This window comes from Homarus americanus, unplaced genomic scaffold (genome assembly GCF_018991925.1).
Source record: "Homarus americanus isolate GMGI-L3 unplaced genomic scaffold, GMGI_Hamer_2.0 scaffold23009, whole genome shotgun sequence".
Lineage (NCBI taxonomy): Eukaryota > Metazoa > Arthropoda > Malacostraca > Decapoda > Nephropidae > Homarus > Homarus americanus.
The window spans coordinates 294,842-309,289 of record NW_024746456.1 but is presented as its reverse complement, the minus strand read 5'-3'; the positions used below and the strand labels follow the sequence as shown (position 1 = coordinate 309,289).

Sequence of the window (14,448 nt, the reverse complement as noted above, 5' to 3'; positions counted from 1 at the left end):
AATTTTCACGTAATACCGAAAATTAAAGAAAAAAGAAGGTGGATAAATCCTAGAGGGGTTAACGAGATGCTGCTAACGGTAAATGAAGAGACTTATGTCGTTAACCACGTAATTGTTTTGATTAACGAGTAAATATCACTTACTTGTTGTTGAGAGTCTAGGTGTTATGTGAGAGTTCTATCTGCGTTAGTTAGTTGGTAAGAACATTTCACTAACTGATGAAGTGAGATATAAACTTCCTCCTCGCCTTCTGAAACAAAAGAGCATCTATGTACACCTTCTAAAAACAAAAGAGCATCTATGTACACCTTCTGAAACAAAAAGAGCATCTATTTACACCTTCTGAAACAAAAAGAGCATCTATGTACACCTTCAGAAACAAAAGAGCATCTATGTACACCTTCTGAAACAAAAGAGCATCTATGTACACCTTCAGAAACAAAAGAGCATCTATGTACACCTTCTGAAACAAAAGAGCATCTATGTACACCTTCTGAAACAAGAACATCTATGTACACCTTCTGAAACAAAAGATCATCTATGTACACCTTCTGAAACAAAAGAGCATCTATGTACACCTTCTGAAACAAAAGAACATCTATGTACACCTTCTGAAACAAAAGAGCATCTATGTAACCTTCTGAAACAAAAGAGCATCTAGTACACCTTCAGAAACAAAAAGAGCATCTATGTACACCTTCTGAAACAAAAGAGCATCTATGTACACCTTCTGAAACAAAAGAGCATCTATGTACTAATCTTTCTAAACAAAAGAGCATCTATGTACACCTTTCAGAAACAAAAGAGCATCTATGTACACCTTCTGAAACAAAAGAGCATCTATGTACACCTTCTTAAACAAAAGAGCATCTATGTACACCTTCAGAAACAAAAGAGCATCTATGTACACCTCCTAGAACAAATGAACATCACTGAATATTGTACCAGAGTAAAATAATTTCAACTTGTGGCATGGAGTTGTGTTTTCATTGAGTTTCCGTCTGTGTTGTTCGTGTGTTTATCTTCACTGTTCGCTGTAGAAGGTTGACTTAATAATTTCAACTAATTGGCAACACTGTGGACTAAGTTGCACCTCTGATTACTGTACTAAGTTGTGCTAGTTTCTTCAAACCAGGCCAAGGTGATGGAATATAAACTGTGTTATTGATTATGGTACAAAACTGCATTGTGAGTCGAAAAGAGGTGGGAGGGGGGAGAGAGACAGATTGTTCATGTATAATTGTACTGGTGTTTATTGTACCATACTGAGCTGTGAACAGAAAAGATGGACAGCTTGTTGACGTTAAAATGAACAAGAGACTGTTGTACCATGCTGCACTTGTTACCTCTAGTTGTGGTATAATTATTGTAATAAAACTGTACCGGTATCATTGATTTTCTTTGGATAGCTCAACCCTCATAAGTTACGGATGATGTTAGTGTTATATAACTCTGGCATCTTCGTTATCGTAGTTATAGTCATCGTAATTATCGTTATCGTAGTTGTCATCGGTGTCATGTTGCCGGGTTTTGCACTCGATCACCTTCACACACAACACACACACACACACACACACACACACACACACACACACACACACACACACACACACACACACACACACACACACACACACACACACAGTAAAATATGTTAGTCGCTCCCTTGTAAATCATCAACACCCAAATTGCAGAGCCACAAACAACCACGCTGTAGTTTGCAGGTAGCGTTTACTTTCATTACTGAGTTAAACCGCCCCAAATATCCGGCTTACTGGACTGGTGTGGAGACTAAGGATAGTTACAGGAGCGGCTGGAGGCTGATCAGGGCAGGTAGTAAGTAGTAGTAGTAGTAGTAGTAGTAGTAGTAGTAGTAGTAGTAGTAGTAGTAGTAGTAGTAGTAGTAGTAGTAGTAGTAGTAGTAGTAGTAGTAGTAGTTGTTATTGTTATAGTAGTAATAATAATAGTAGTAGTATATGCATGAGGCATGACGAAGTGGGGGATCTCAGAGCAAATATGTTGAAGGAAATCTGCCGTGATGTCATGGTAGAACCGACCCTCCTTCCATTGGACCGTGAGAATTCAACATAGGACTTCAAACACATCCAACGAAGCCCGTGTTGACGTCAGTGCTCGAGGATTCTGGACCAGGGACACAGCGAGCACGGCAAGATAAGGGCATACAGGGAGAGAATTCAGAACGTTGATCAAGGCAGCTTCACTCCTCTGGTGTTCACAACCTGGTGGATGGGACCAAGTGCAAGATGTTTCTACGCCAGACTCGCGGAGGTGATCTCCGAACAGAAGCAGCAGCCCAGAAGTTATGTTACAGCCTGGATGAGATGTCGACTGTCCTTCTTCTCCTTCGGTCGTTTTATATGCCTCAGGGGAACGAGACATCGGCCCCAAAGCCGACAACAGTTGCAGATATTGACTATGAGGCTGCAGTCACTAAATGCCGCATAGATCTGCTGGTTCAACTAACTCAACACAGCTAGGATAGCTACTTATGTATTAGGATATCTAATTTTAAGGTAATAAAATGGCGGCGAAGGTGTGGCTATTGGGGAGGCTGGAGGCGCAGTTTAAAAAAAAGTAGTAGTAGTAGTAGTAGTAGTAGTAGTAGTAGTAATAACAATAACATAAAAATAATAATAATAGCAGTAGTAGTAGTAGTAGTAGTAGTAGTAATAATAACAATAACAATAATAATAATAATAATAATAATAGCAGTAGTAGTAGTAGTAGTAGTAGTAGTAGTACATTAACAAATAGCAAAGTTGTGATAATGCTAGCAATATAGTAGCAAGTAGCCCAGGGCATAGTAGTAATAGCAATACGATAACAGGTAGTAATAGAGGCAACAACACCACAACTAGTAAGTAACAATATAATCACCACTAAGAGTAACAGCAGCAGTAGCAGTAGCATCAGTAACAGGAACAAACACATACACACTAATGCATATGCAGTAATTATCCAAGAAGAACTTTGGACCCAAAACACTAAAAATCTTATCGAAAGGAAGAACTTCGGAAAACTCAACTTTCAAGGCGCACTTTGTTTGTTTTATAAATTTGGTAAACACTGGTCCCTGCTGAAGCCAATAACCGCAGCTACCAGGTTGGATATTACGTAGGAATTATTTACATGAATTTAGGATACAGAACCGATCTCTGGTCTATTTCAAGCGCTTCAAAATCGTATAGAAATTGAAACGAGTGGTGCTGTCCCAAAACCAGTCAGGTAACCAACCTAACCTAACCAAACCAAACTAAATTGTGACTTCTTTTTCCATTTCCCTTTATTGACATCCATGGTTAAATATTTTCACAGTTTATTCTTCTCAAATGTAACAGAGTGACGGTATACACGCATCTACGAGAGAGAGAGAGAGGAATGCATTATCTATGCAACTCACTTTGAACTTTGTAAATATATAACCAAAAACAACAACTAGCTTTTAAAAGACCTGAACTATTTACGCAGCGAGTGTCATCTGTCAATAAAGCCACAAGAAGGATTACTACTATATATACCTCACGTGAATAAAATAGGTTGAGAGGAACAGAGGTGTGACAAGTAAAGTTATTCAGTAGAGAGAATCGGTCTTATCAGGATCTCAGACAAGTAACAGACGAGGGATTACAAAAAAAATCGGAAATGTTTCTCCCCCAAAATAGATGAAACAAATGTATATGAAGATTGATTTTGTATTTTAGTTGTGGATTATTTTTCCGGCTTTTTTGGTTGTTGTTTAGCCATCATAAGTGCCATTTAGGTTTATGTAGGTTTTATGACAGTTTATCGATGGGATAACCATGTTGATGTGATTACCTGTCAGGCCACGTTCTGTACAATCACCAGCAAATATATATATATATATATATATATATATATATATATATATATATATATATATATATATATATATATATATATATATATATACACACTATGTAGGAGGCAGGCAACTAACAGAGGGATGATCCCACCATTGCACTAACATCAATACAAGCAGCGGAGGTCGTCACAGCCAGGGATACAGATGGGCTTATTCTCTGGCTAGTTCAATCTGGCAGAACGTTACCCGGAGACTCTGTATGAAACCTGACGCATCAAAAGCTCGCAAATATATCCCTGGCCATGAAGTCAGGGATGAGCTAAAAGGGGGACGTGGATGATCTGTTTGTGAAAGCCGCGTTGTCTCTCTCTCTCTCTCCAGTTACTGACTCTGGCAACAGCTCGTATCTGGTTCAACTCAACGAGAAAGCTATCGTGGCGACTTCTCAAGATCATTATCATGTAGCTTATAGATGGTGCTGGATAAGGTGACCTGAATCCATACATGATTTTATACATATATTGGAATGTTTATTATGTGTGTGAGTTACCTTAAGACTAATGAACATATGAAGACCATGTAGTTTTGTTTATTTGCTCACCATTACAAGAAACTGCCACTGAAGGGAGCAGAGGCAATGGTCTGAATGGGTACTAAAGTTTATTGATGCAAAGGTTTATCGAGCCGAACGCTTAAGTTAGGTCAGAGTTTGGGATCAATGAACTGTCGGTAACCCCACCATCCCACCACGATACACGCCCCACACCCAAGGAGCCCATTATTAACCCATAGTGTGGATATAACCCCACTATACTAACGTCCAGCGCCGCCTCTTCCTACACGACTAAAGCAAGAGGAAGGAAATATTACTACCGGGTCGGTGTCACCACGACCAGGAGATGTGAAGGACGTCAACACTACCACTGCACATCACAAGGTACAGACCATCGACACAATTCCAGGAAGGTCGACATCCAATACACTGTTGCATGATATTGTAACAGAAGTTGCAAGGGGGGCTGATGCTTCAAAGACTGTCAGTTAGGGATATTGATGAATAAAGATAAAGTTTATTTCCGGGAAGTGAGAAAACTGTGCAACTGGCATGAGAGAAAAGACGTGCAAGGAAGTGACAGGGTTTTACCACCAATGATCACACACTATACACTAAGTGACATGAGGAAAGAAGTTAAACAGGGAAAAAAAACACACGACTTTTCCTTCTTTTTCCTTCCCTGAGGCGGAGGTGAGGAACCCAGGGAAGTTTCTTAATTTCTTCTCAGGATAATTTGGATCTTTTTTCAAGCGAGACCGAAAACTTAGGAATAAAATTTTACATAAAAGTTTTCCAAATTAAGGCAGATGAAACACTTACACTTTATATTTGTTTTGGGTAATTTACAAAAGTAGCCGAAAAGTGAACACCAAATAATATCTCTTTGGTCATAAGGAATTATATATAAATCTACCACACTCTCGCAAAAAAAAAATATATATAAAATAAAAACTCTTCAACAGTCCTTTACTTCCCCCCAATATAAAACATTCCTCTCACACTGTCAATTCTAACTGGGTCTCAACACTGTACGATAGTAGTGGCAATCCTCAGGCGCCTCTCAACCGTGTGACGCGCCTGATCAGTGCTGCCGGACATAGGCTAAAATTTGCCATCACGGTCTGTTGAGGATAGACCTTGGTTGTCATAAGATCATCCCTTTATTTATTCTTTAATTCCTCCTCTGTTTCAATGGTGATATGTATGTCACAGAAACACTAATATTTGAATACGTATTTCTCCATTGGGTTTCTCCTCTGTGTTCCATTTTCGTTATTTGGAATTTATTCTTTCTTTTTAGACTATTCTTGTCAGTTTTGTTTCATTCTTTTTTGACTCTTGCTTTTGTTTAATTGTTTATTTTCTCTCGTCTTCTTCCTTCTTTCATCAGTTTCTTTATTCTCACTAAAATTAGTTATTTTCTTGTCATATTCCTTTTATACGATTTTTTTTCATTCTATTTTCCTTATTCATTATATTTTTACCTTCTTAGTAATCAATCTTCTTTTGTTTCCCTTTCTTTATCTTCTGCTATCTTGCTGTCTCCTTTTCGTTCCTTCTCGCATTCCGTTCACTCAGTTGATTCTCTAATGCACAGGTGAATTCCGGGGCAAAAATACCGCTTGATTACAGGGTCTTACATAGCACTGATGAGGTCTCCCTGGCGTCTTGATTCTCAGTGTTCAGTACCTTACGATGGATGGTTGGTACACCTGGAACCAAAACTACCCTGAGACACTACCTTAACTAGATATATTCACTTAACACCAAATAAAAGTAAAAATTAACTTAAGATAATTTTTCTTTACAATGAATCTCTTCCTTTGTGTTTTAACCTAATGTTAAGTAAACGTATCAAGTTAAAGTAGGATCTTAATGCAATTCTGATACGATAGTGTTTTATCTTAAGTCAAATAATTAGTTACGTTATCACTTACGAGAACATTTTTATCGTAAGGTGAGGACTTTTGAGAAACGGGACCACCAATCTCACACTATTTAAGTCGTTTTTATTATACGTTGAGGTGTGAGTGACGACCTTATAATGACGTGGCGTCCATCTTTATGTCTCGCCAGAACCAAGGCGGAGAGAGAGAGAGAGAGAGAGAGAGAGAGAGGGGGATCTTTACCATGGTGTGCTCGTACTCCAGGTAAACATGCATAAAGGCAGGTGCGACAAGAGTTTAATAGCGGAGGAACACCTGCCGGCGGGTCTCTTCTAGGATGATGGTCCTCTTTGATCCTGAATATTGATACAGGTGTGTGTGTGTGTGTGTGTGTGTGTGTGTGTGTGTAAAGTGATGCTGCGTGTTCTCTGATGATGGCGATGATGCTCAAGATGTTTTGTTTTAATCTTGAAGTCTGTGTGTGTGTGTGTGTGTGTGTGTGTGTGTGTGTGTGTGTGTGTGTGTGTTTACAAATCTTACAAGACACACCCAAGCGCCCCTCACAGCCATACTCCTCCCTTCACTACAGGACTCAACAACACGACTCACACCCACAAACGTCAGCAGTTATTGTGGAATTATACACAGCCGTATCCTCACCGGCTTGACGCTCACCAATAACCAAGAGGCAGTAGATGATAAAGGTACAAGAGCTCTCTGTGTTAGCCAGGGTGACGCCTCAGGTTGGTCCATAAATATTTCAGGCAGGAATCTTATGACAGCCAGTTCGATATCTCCGCCTACAGTTCTCCCATGTGAAAAAATGAAAAATAAAAATAAAGAAAAATTCAGTAAAAATGGCTGCCACGATATCAATTTGTGGTGTGAACAGTTAGGAAGGGATAAGTCACGGTGAGCGTAGGAGAGAGAGGTTCTGGGTGTGTCCATGAATACAAATGGTTTATTACTACGAGTGCGAGTGTGATTGGCTCGAATATTTTTATACGAGTCCCGCTGTGGCAGACCAACACAGATATAACATATATTGTGTTCACCCAACCATGTGAAATACGAATAAAATTTTACTATACATGCATAACATATATATATATATATATATATATATATATATATATATATATATATATATATATATATATATATATATATATATATTTCATGTAAATCCACAATGAAAACGTGGATAAGATAAATCTTGATAAAATCACACGGGAAAATGGAAACAACGGAGCACCTTCAACGCACTTCAAATTTTCACCAACGTAGTCTACGTTCCATCCTCCGAGTTCGCTGGGAAGACAAGAGAACAATGAGCCAGTATTCTTGCTGACACCAACTGTAGGAGCATCGAGGCTACCATTATCTATGAACAACCACGTTGGACTGGCCATTCGTGCATAGACGACAGTAGACTGCCAAAGCAGCTACTTTAGTCACCTAACGAATAGTAAACATAACGCCGGCCCGCAATTGAAAAAGTATATGGATAGTCTTAAGACAAACCTGAAAAAGTGCCAAATCGACCCCCTCACCTGGGAGACGATACCTCCACATCGTAAGGCGTGGAGGAGCACCACACGAGAAGGTGTCAATACTTTCGAGTTAGCCCGACTGCAAACCGAGGCAGACAAGCGCCAACGCCGGAAAGACGCTGCCACCGCCCCTCCCGCACTTGGTGTAGCCCTTCACATGTGCAACATCTGTGAACAACCCTGCCGGTCCCGTATCGGCCTCTTTAGTCACCTGAAAACTCACCAATGAAGGTGGCATCCCTAATAACTCATATCATTGTATCATAGCTGGATGATCGTCATACTCGATTCCGAGTGTCAGCAAAGTAGTAGTAAGGTAGTAGTAGTGTGTGTGTGCTAGAGAGAGACAAAGAGAGAGGGATAGTGGCTGATGATTAGAAAGTTATAGACAGGATCACTGGAACATTATACAGAGAATCTCAAGCTTGAATGACTTTTCTTAAATAAACATTAGATTTCAATGAACATTTACCCCTCTCATGAAATCTGAATATAATAATTTAATTACCATACTTTACTGTTATGAGACAAAAATAATAGTGCCAAAAAAAAAAACTTTAATTGAATGAAACATCTCACTAAATGTAATTGAAAAAACATATAAAATTCTTCACTAAAAAATATCCCCAAAATATATCTGCTTTGATAACCTTTGAAGTGGGCGAAAAAGTTTATTGCAAAGAGAAAAATGACAAGTGGGAGAAAGAGGAAGAGAAGGGAAGAAATAATTCCCGGGTTCGTGTTGGAGTTTTATTTACAAGGTGACCTAGAACGTGTGAGGTGGTGGGTTCAGATTCATTTGGGTTCGGGTTCAGAAAAAGGGTTCGGATATACCGGTTCGGATTCATGGGTTCAGATTCAAGGGTTAGGATTCGCGGGGTCGGATACACGGGTTCGAATTCACGGGGTCGGATATAAGGGTTCGGATTCACGGTTTCGAATTCACGGATTTGGATACACTGGTTCGGATTCACGGGTTATGTAAGGATTGTTTATCAGGCCACAGCTTACAGCCGAGAGAAGAACAACACATACAACAGTAAGATGATGCCCACGTGGTAACCCACATAAGCTGACACTCCCTACAGTGACAGTAAGACCTGACCCGGACAAGGTACCTGAGTTAACCGGGCGTTATGATCGTGTTACTCAAGAAACTACACCTGGACAAGCTGTCCAGACATGACCCAAGAGAGGTCTCATTGACCCAGAGTTCTCACCGCCACGCGATTAGCTCAACCGGCGACATGACCGGGTGGTAATAATTAGGAAGCATTACCGACCTGCGACATGACCACGCACCTGGACAAACACAGCTGTCCAGATCTAACCAGTTTAGTGTTAATTAGGAGAGGTCATCTGCTGGCTGGGGACTCCCATAAAGGCCCTGCAGCTCCTTCCACGGGGCATTACCTTCACATCACTGAAGACAGAGGACGGAGTCACGCTTGTTACTAGTAGAGGTCTGGAGGGAGACTTCCCTCCCCAGCACCGCGTCTCCAGCTAGCAGTCTCCCATAGGAGACAGAGTCCAGCAGCACCCGCTGGGCCTCCCCCAGGTCACAAGTGAGTCATTGTCAGAGCTATCCATAGGGTGAGTTACTTACGGTGGGAAGTGTATTCATTTTATGTTTGTGTCCGAGAGTCAGTGTCTAGTAACGTAAATATAATGTTCTAGTAACTTAAATATAATGTGCTATTAATGTGTCCATGTCATTCAGTTAATCAATAAATAGTTGTATTAAAAGCGGTGTTAAGAAAGATTTCTATCTAAATCCCCTTCATTAAAGTTTGAGTTCACGGGTTCTGATTCACGGGTTCGGATACACGGGTTCAGATTCATAAGTTCGTATACACGGGTTCGGATTCACGGGTTCGGATACACGGGTTCGGATTCACGGGTTCAGAAAAGTTCGTATACACGGGTTGGGGTTCACGGGTTCGGTACGTTAAATTCGTACCCTTTTGGTGGTAAATGAACTTCTCTATTATTGTCTCTGTGTGATTGCAATGTCAGTCAGAGGTGAACAATACACTCAAGAGTATGCTGAACTATACACATCACGTCAAGTCCTCATAGTAGTAATTGCCATCTCTCGCTCTATCTCTCTCCTGTTTCTCTCTCTCTCTCTTCCCTTTCTGTTTTGTTTTCTCTCGGTTTCTTGTCTCTCTATTTCCTTATATTTATCTTCTTTCATTTAATTTTCCTCTTACGTTCCAATCACTAATTTCAACTCTTCTCTCGTGTATCTGTCTGTCTGTCTATCTAACTCTTCTCTGTCTGGTTCTATCTATCTAACTCTTTCTCTCTATCTATCTAACTCTTTCTCTGTCTGTCTATCTAACTCTTCCTCTGTCTGTCTGTCTGTCTTCCAATCCTACCTCACACCTCCGTCATTCGTCCCTCTCCACCTCTATGCCTCACCCTATCTTCCACCTCTTTAGTCTCCCTCCTTTACCTATCTCCACATTCATCCACCTCTCTCTCTCTCACGTATACATCTATGCCCAGTAACAGTTCTCTGACTATATATAAACATGAACTGTTATCACTATATGCTATATGCTTTCTGGTGCGTGAAATTGGTGCAATAAAACACGGATTTAGAGTTCGCTTGATGATCTTTTCAATTGCAATATATTATCGTATTTTTATGTTTTTTAATTATCATGCCGTGAGTATATGCAATGTTGAAAATACGTTTGCAGTTTTGGGGGAATCGAAATATCATGTTTTTTTTTGTGTGTGTGTGACTTGCATATCATTCGATAACATTGTAATTGAAACAGAAATTACGACCATTGTAAATTTTTTGTATGTGAAATTGTCCTTAATAGTAGTGGGAAAAAAAAATATATATAATACCAATAATAAATAAATAAGGCCAGTAAATAAATAATTAGTAATAATAATAATAATAATAATAATAATAATAATAATAATAATAATAATGACAATGATAATATAATCATACCTATCCACTGTACCTCTGATAGTTGCCTCGAGTGTAATGCTTCAGAGTTCAGGAGTAAACCGAGACAGTGGTTCATCAAGGTTCTTTACGGGATGTGTTGGTTGTTGTGAAGCTATCCTGTACCTTTAATATTCTTGATAAAAACTGTACCGAAACATTTTCCTTCCTGTATTTATGTGTGTCCCCCTTTTGGCTCCCCAGTCAGTAAATCTGTTAGGTAATAGCATTGGTGTTCACTTTATGCTTTACAAACTTTATGTATTTTTGCCGATGTTAATTCTATGTTTGTAGCTATGACATTTTTATTTAATAGATTTTTTTTTACCTATTCAACTTTTCTTCCTCTCTTGTGATGCTCATCTGTTTTGGATAGGCTGGATCAAGTTCAGGTTAGAATTGAATCGTATAGGAAGTTCTTCTTAAGAGTCTTGGATCTTCGTGAGGGTTAAAGTGATTGATTTTGAGGGCAATGAGACAGTAGTGGTCAGTCTTGTTCAGGGGAGTGTGTTGGTGCTTCATGTCCGACATCTTCCTCCTCTCCTTTCTCTCCTCCTCTTCCATTTTTCCTCCTCCTCCTCCTCTTTTCCATCTCTTCCTCTTCTTCTTTCCCTTCTTTTCATCTTCCTATTTCCATTCCCCCTCCCTTTCCATTCTCCTCGTCTCTATCTTTCCCTCTTCCTCCACCTCTTTTCCTTCTCCGCCTCTCCCTCTGTCCTCCTCCCTCTTCCTCTTCCCTCCTCTTCCCTCTTCCACTCTCCTCCTCTTCCCCCCCGCCCTTCCTCCTCTTCTCTCCTCCACCTCAGTGCCCGGTGAAGTAAAGAGTGACTTGCCTCTCTCAACTTTAAGGGTCAACAGATATCAAAATATTTACTTTCCATTTTGTGTTCACTTGGAGGCCGGCCACCAGTCACCTCATTAATTATGTTTTCATGTGCATACTGGTCCATGCTTTAAGCTCAGACCTGTGTTAGGGAGGCTCTGCTATCATCACCACCACTACCACCATCATGCACCATCACACACACCACCTCCACCGTCAACATCACTGCCAATAACACTACTATCACCACCAACACCACTACCACTATCACACACCACCAACACCACTACCACTATCACACACCACCAACACCACTACCACTATCACACACCACCAACACCACTACCACTATCACACACCACCACCACTACACTATCACACACCACCAACACCACTACCACTATCACACCACCAACACCACTCACACCACCAACACCACTACCACTATCACACACCACCAACACCACTACCACTATCACACACCACCAACACCACTACCACTATCACACACCACCAACACCACTACCACCATCACACACCACCAACACCACTACCACTATCACACACCACAACACCACTACCACTATCACACACCACCAACACCACCACCACTATCACACACCACCAACACCACTACCACCATCACACACCACCAACACCACTACCACTATCACACACCACCAACACCACTACCACTCATCACACACCACCAACACCACTCCACCACCATCACACACCACCAACACTACTACCACCATCACACACCACCAACACCACTACCACTATCACACACCACCAACACCACTACCACTATCACACACCACCAACACCACTACCATCACACACCACCAACACCACTACCACTATCACACACCACCAACACTACTACCACTATCAACACCACCAACACACTAATTCACCAACACCACACAACACCACTACCACTATCACACACCACCAACACTACTACCACTATCACACACCACCAACACCACTACCACTATCACACACCACCAACACCACTACCACTATAACACACCAATCTAACACTACAACCACCAACACACCCTACCATCACCACCAACACAACAAAAGATAAACCAAAAAGCCAACTTATCAACACAGTCTAAGTCTTAAGTCATCAAGGTTTAGTAACTCATCCTCAACATGTCGTAACAACTCAGTGAAGGACGACTTGGGAACACTTGAGGAGTAGCACTTGAGGTTAATACTGAGAGAGAACATTGAGTGAATAGAGAAGAAGAGGAAGTGGAGGAGGAGGAGGAGGAAGAAGGGGAGAAGGAGGAGGCGGAGAAGGAGGAGGAAAGAGGATCGTTTTAACAGAGAAAGGAGGTGTGTGTGTGTGTGTGTGTGTGTGTGTGTGTGTGTGTGTGTGTGTGTGTGTGTGTGTGTGTGTGAGATAGAAGGAAACAAAACCAGCCTTATAGCTACACTGAACTCACGTCAACACAGGGAGTGGGCGAGAGGGATGGGGGAGAGAGGGGGCTGTAACAAGGAATGAGAGGGAGGGGTGGGAGGGGGGGCATAAATTAAATCTTGTTGTTGTTGCATATCCGAACAAACTGGATGCAATAGGTAAACAAGGACGATTGGCTATTCAAAAGGCCCGCCCAATCCGATTCAAAACACGAACGTATAAACATGCAAAGACTCCTTCCTCCTCCCTAGATGTTACACTCCAGCTGGATTCCCGTAAACCTTATATATTGGATCACCTGAAGATTAGACACTCTAGCTGTGAGTGAGTGAGTGGGTAGGTGAGTGGGTGGGAGGGTGAGTGAGGAGGAGTGGGTGAGTGAGTGAGTGGGTAGGTGAGTGGGTGGAGGGGTGAGGAGTGAGTGGGTGGAGTGAGTGAGTGGGTCGGTGATGTGAGAGTGGTGAGTGAGTGGGTGGGTAGGTGAGTGAGGTAGAGTGAGTGGGTATGTGAGTGGGTGGGTGAGTGAGTGAGTGAGTGAGTGGGAGGGTGAGTCAACGAGTGAGAACGAATAAGATATGAATAAAAAAAATGGATGAAAGAAAGATGAAGCAAGACAAAGAGAACGAAACAGACAGACGAAGAGATGAATCAATAAAAAGTGAAGAAAAATGACCACATGTCAGAGGAGGTAGGAATGAAGTGACGAGAGAACATGAGAGAAGGTGAGAAGAGTGTCAAGAGAACCAGACAAACAGAGACACAGAGACGAGAGAACCTAAAGAGACCCGAGAGATGAAATAAGATTATCATCAAACACCCTGGAAATGTCTCTGGCCGGGGTAGAATAGTTTGGCCGACTTCCGACCGTGTTGAAGTCTTGTTTTACTTGGGGTTGAGCTGTCGACTAAGGTTCCAATACTTCCTGAGTGAAGGCGGTAAAGACGGAGGAGGAGGAATGTTTGACGGAATGTGTAATATTTATTTTATTATTATTATCATCATTATTCCTTTATGATGACTTTCACTTATTTTATATATTCCTCATAAATTCGACTGTTTTATATATTAAGCAAAAAAATTAAGGAATTGTTTGTTTAGAATAATATGAATGTATGAGTCATGATAAATGTATAATTAATGAATAAGAGACGTAAGCTTGTCCATGACCGTATATAATCATACATCTATACATCATAATCGTATATATTTTTGGGGAATTATTTTGAATTTTTAAACCATAAATCTTGAAATAATTTTATTCTCCTCCCGACAAATTCCATTTTAAAACCTTCGTACAGTTACTCAGGGTCTGTGCTGAGTGGAAATGGTTCCTTTGTCTTCTTTAGCAAGCTTATGTTATGTTATGTTGTGTTATGT

At 40.8% G+C, this 14,448-nt stretch overlaps 1 protein-coding gene across 1 annotated transcript in view; it reads left to right on the top strand.

The window, feature by feature from the left end:
- The first annotated feature begins 6,530 nt into the window (after nucleotides 1-6,530).
- Nucleotides 6,531-14,448, top strand: part of LOC121879240 (cytochrome c oxidase subunit 3-like) — a 30,337-nt gene continuing 22,419 nt past the window's right edge. The window contains exons 1-2 of the mRNA XM_042385840.1: nucleotides 6,531-6,550; nucleotides 6,935-7,029. Of these exons, the coding sequence (XP_042241774.1) occupies nucleotides 6,531-6,550; nucleotides 6,935-7,029 (115 nt within the window). The remainder of the gene's footprint in view (nucleotides 6,551-6,934; nucleotides 7,030-14,448) is intronic.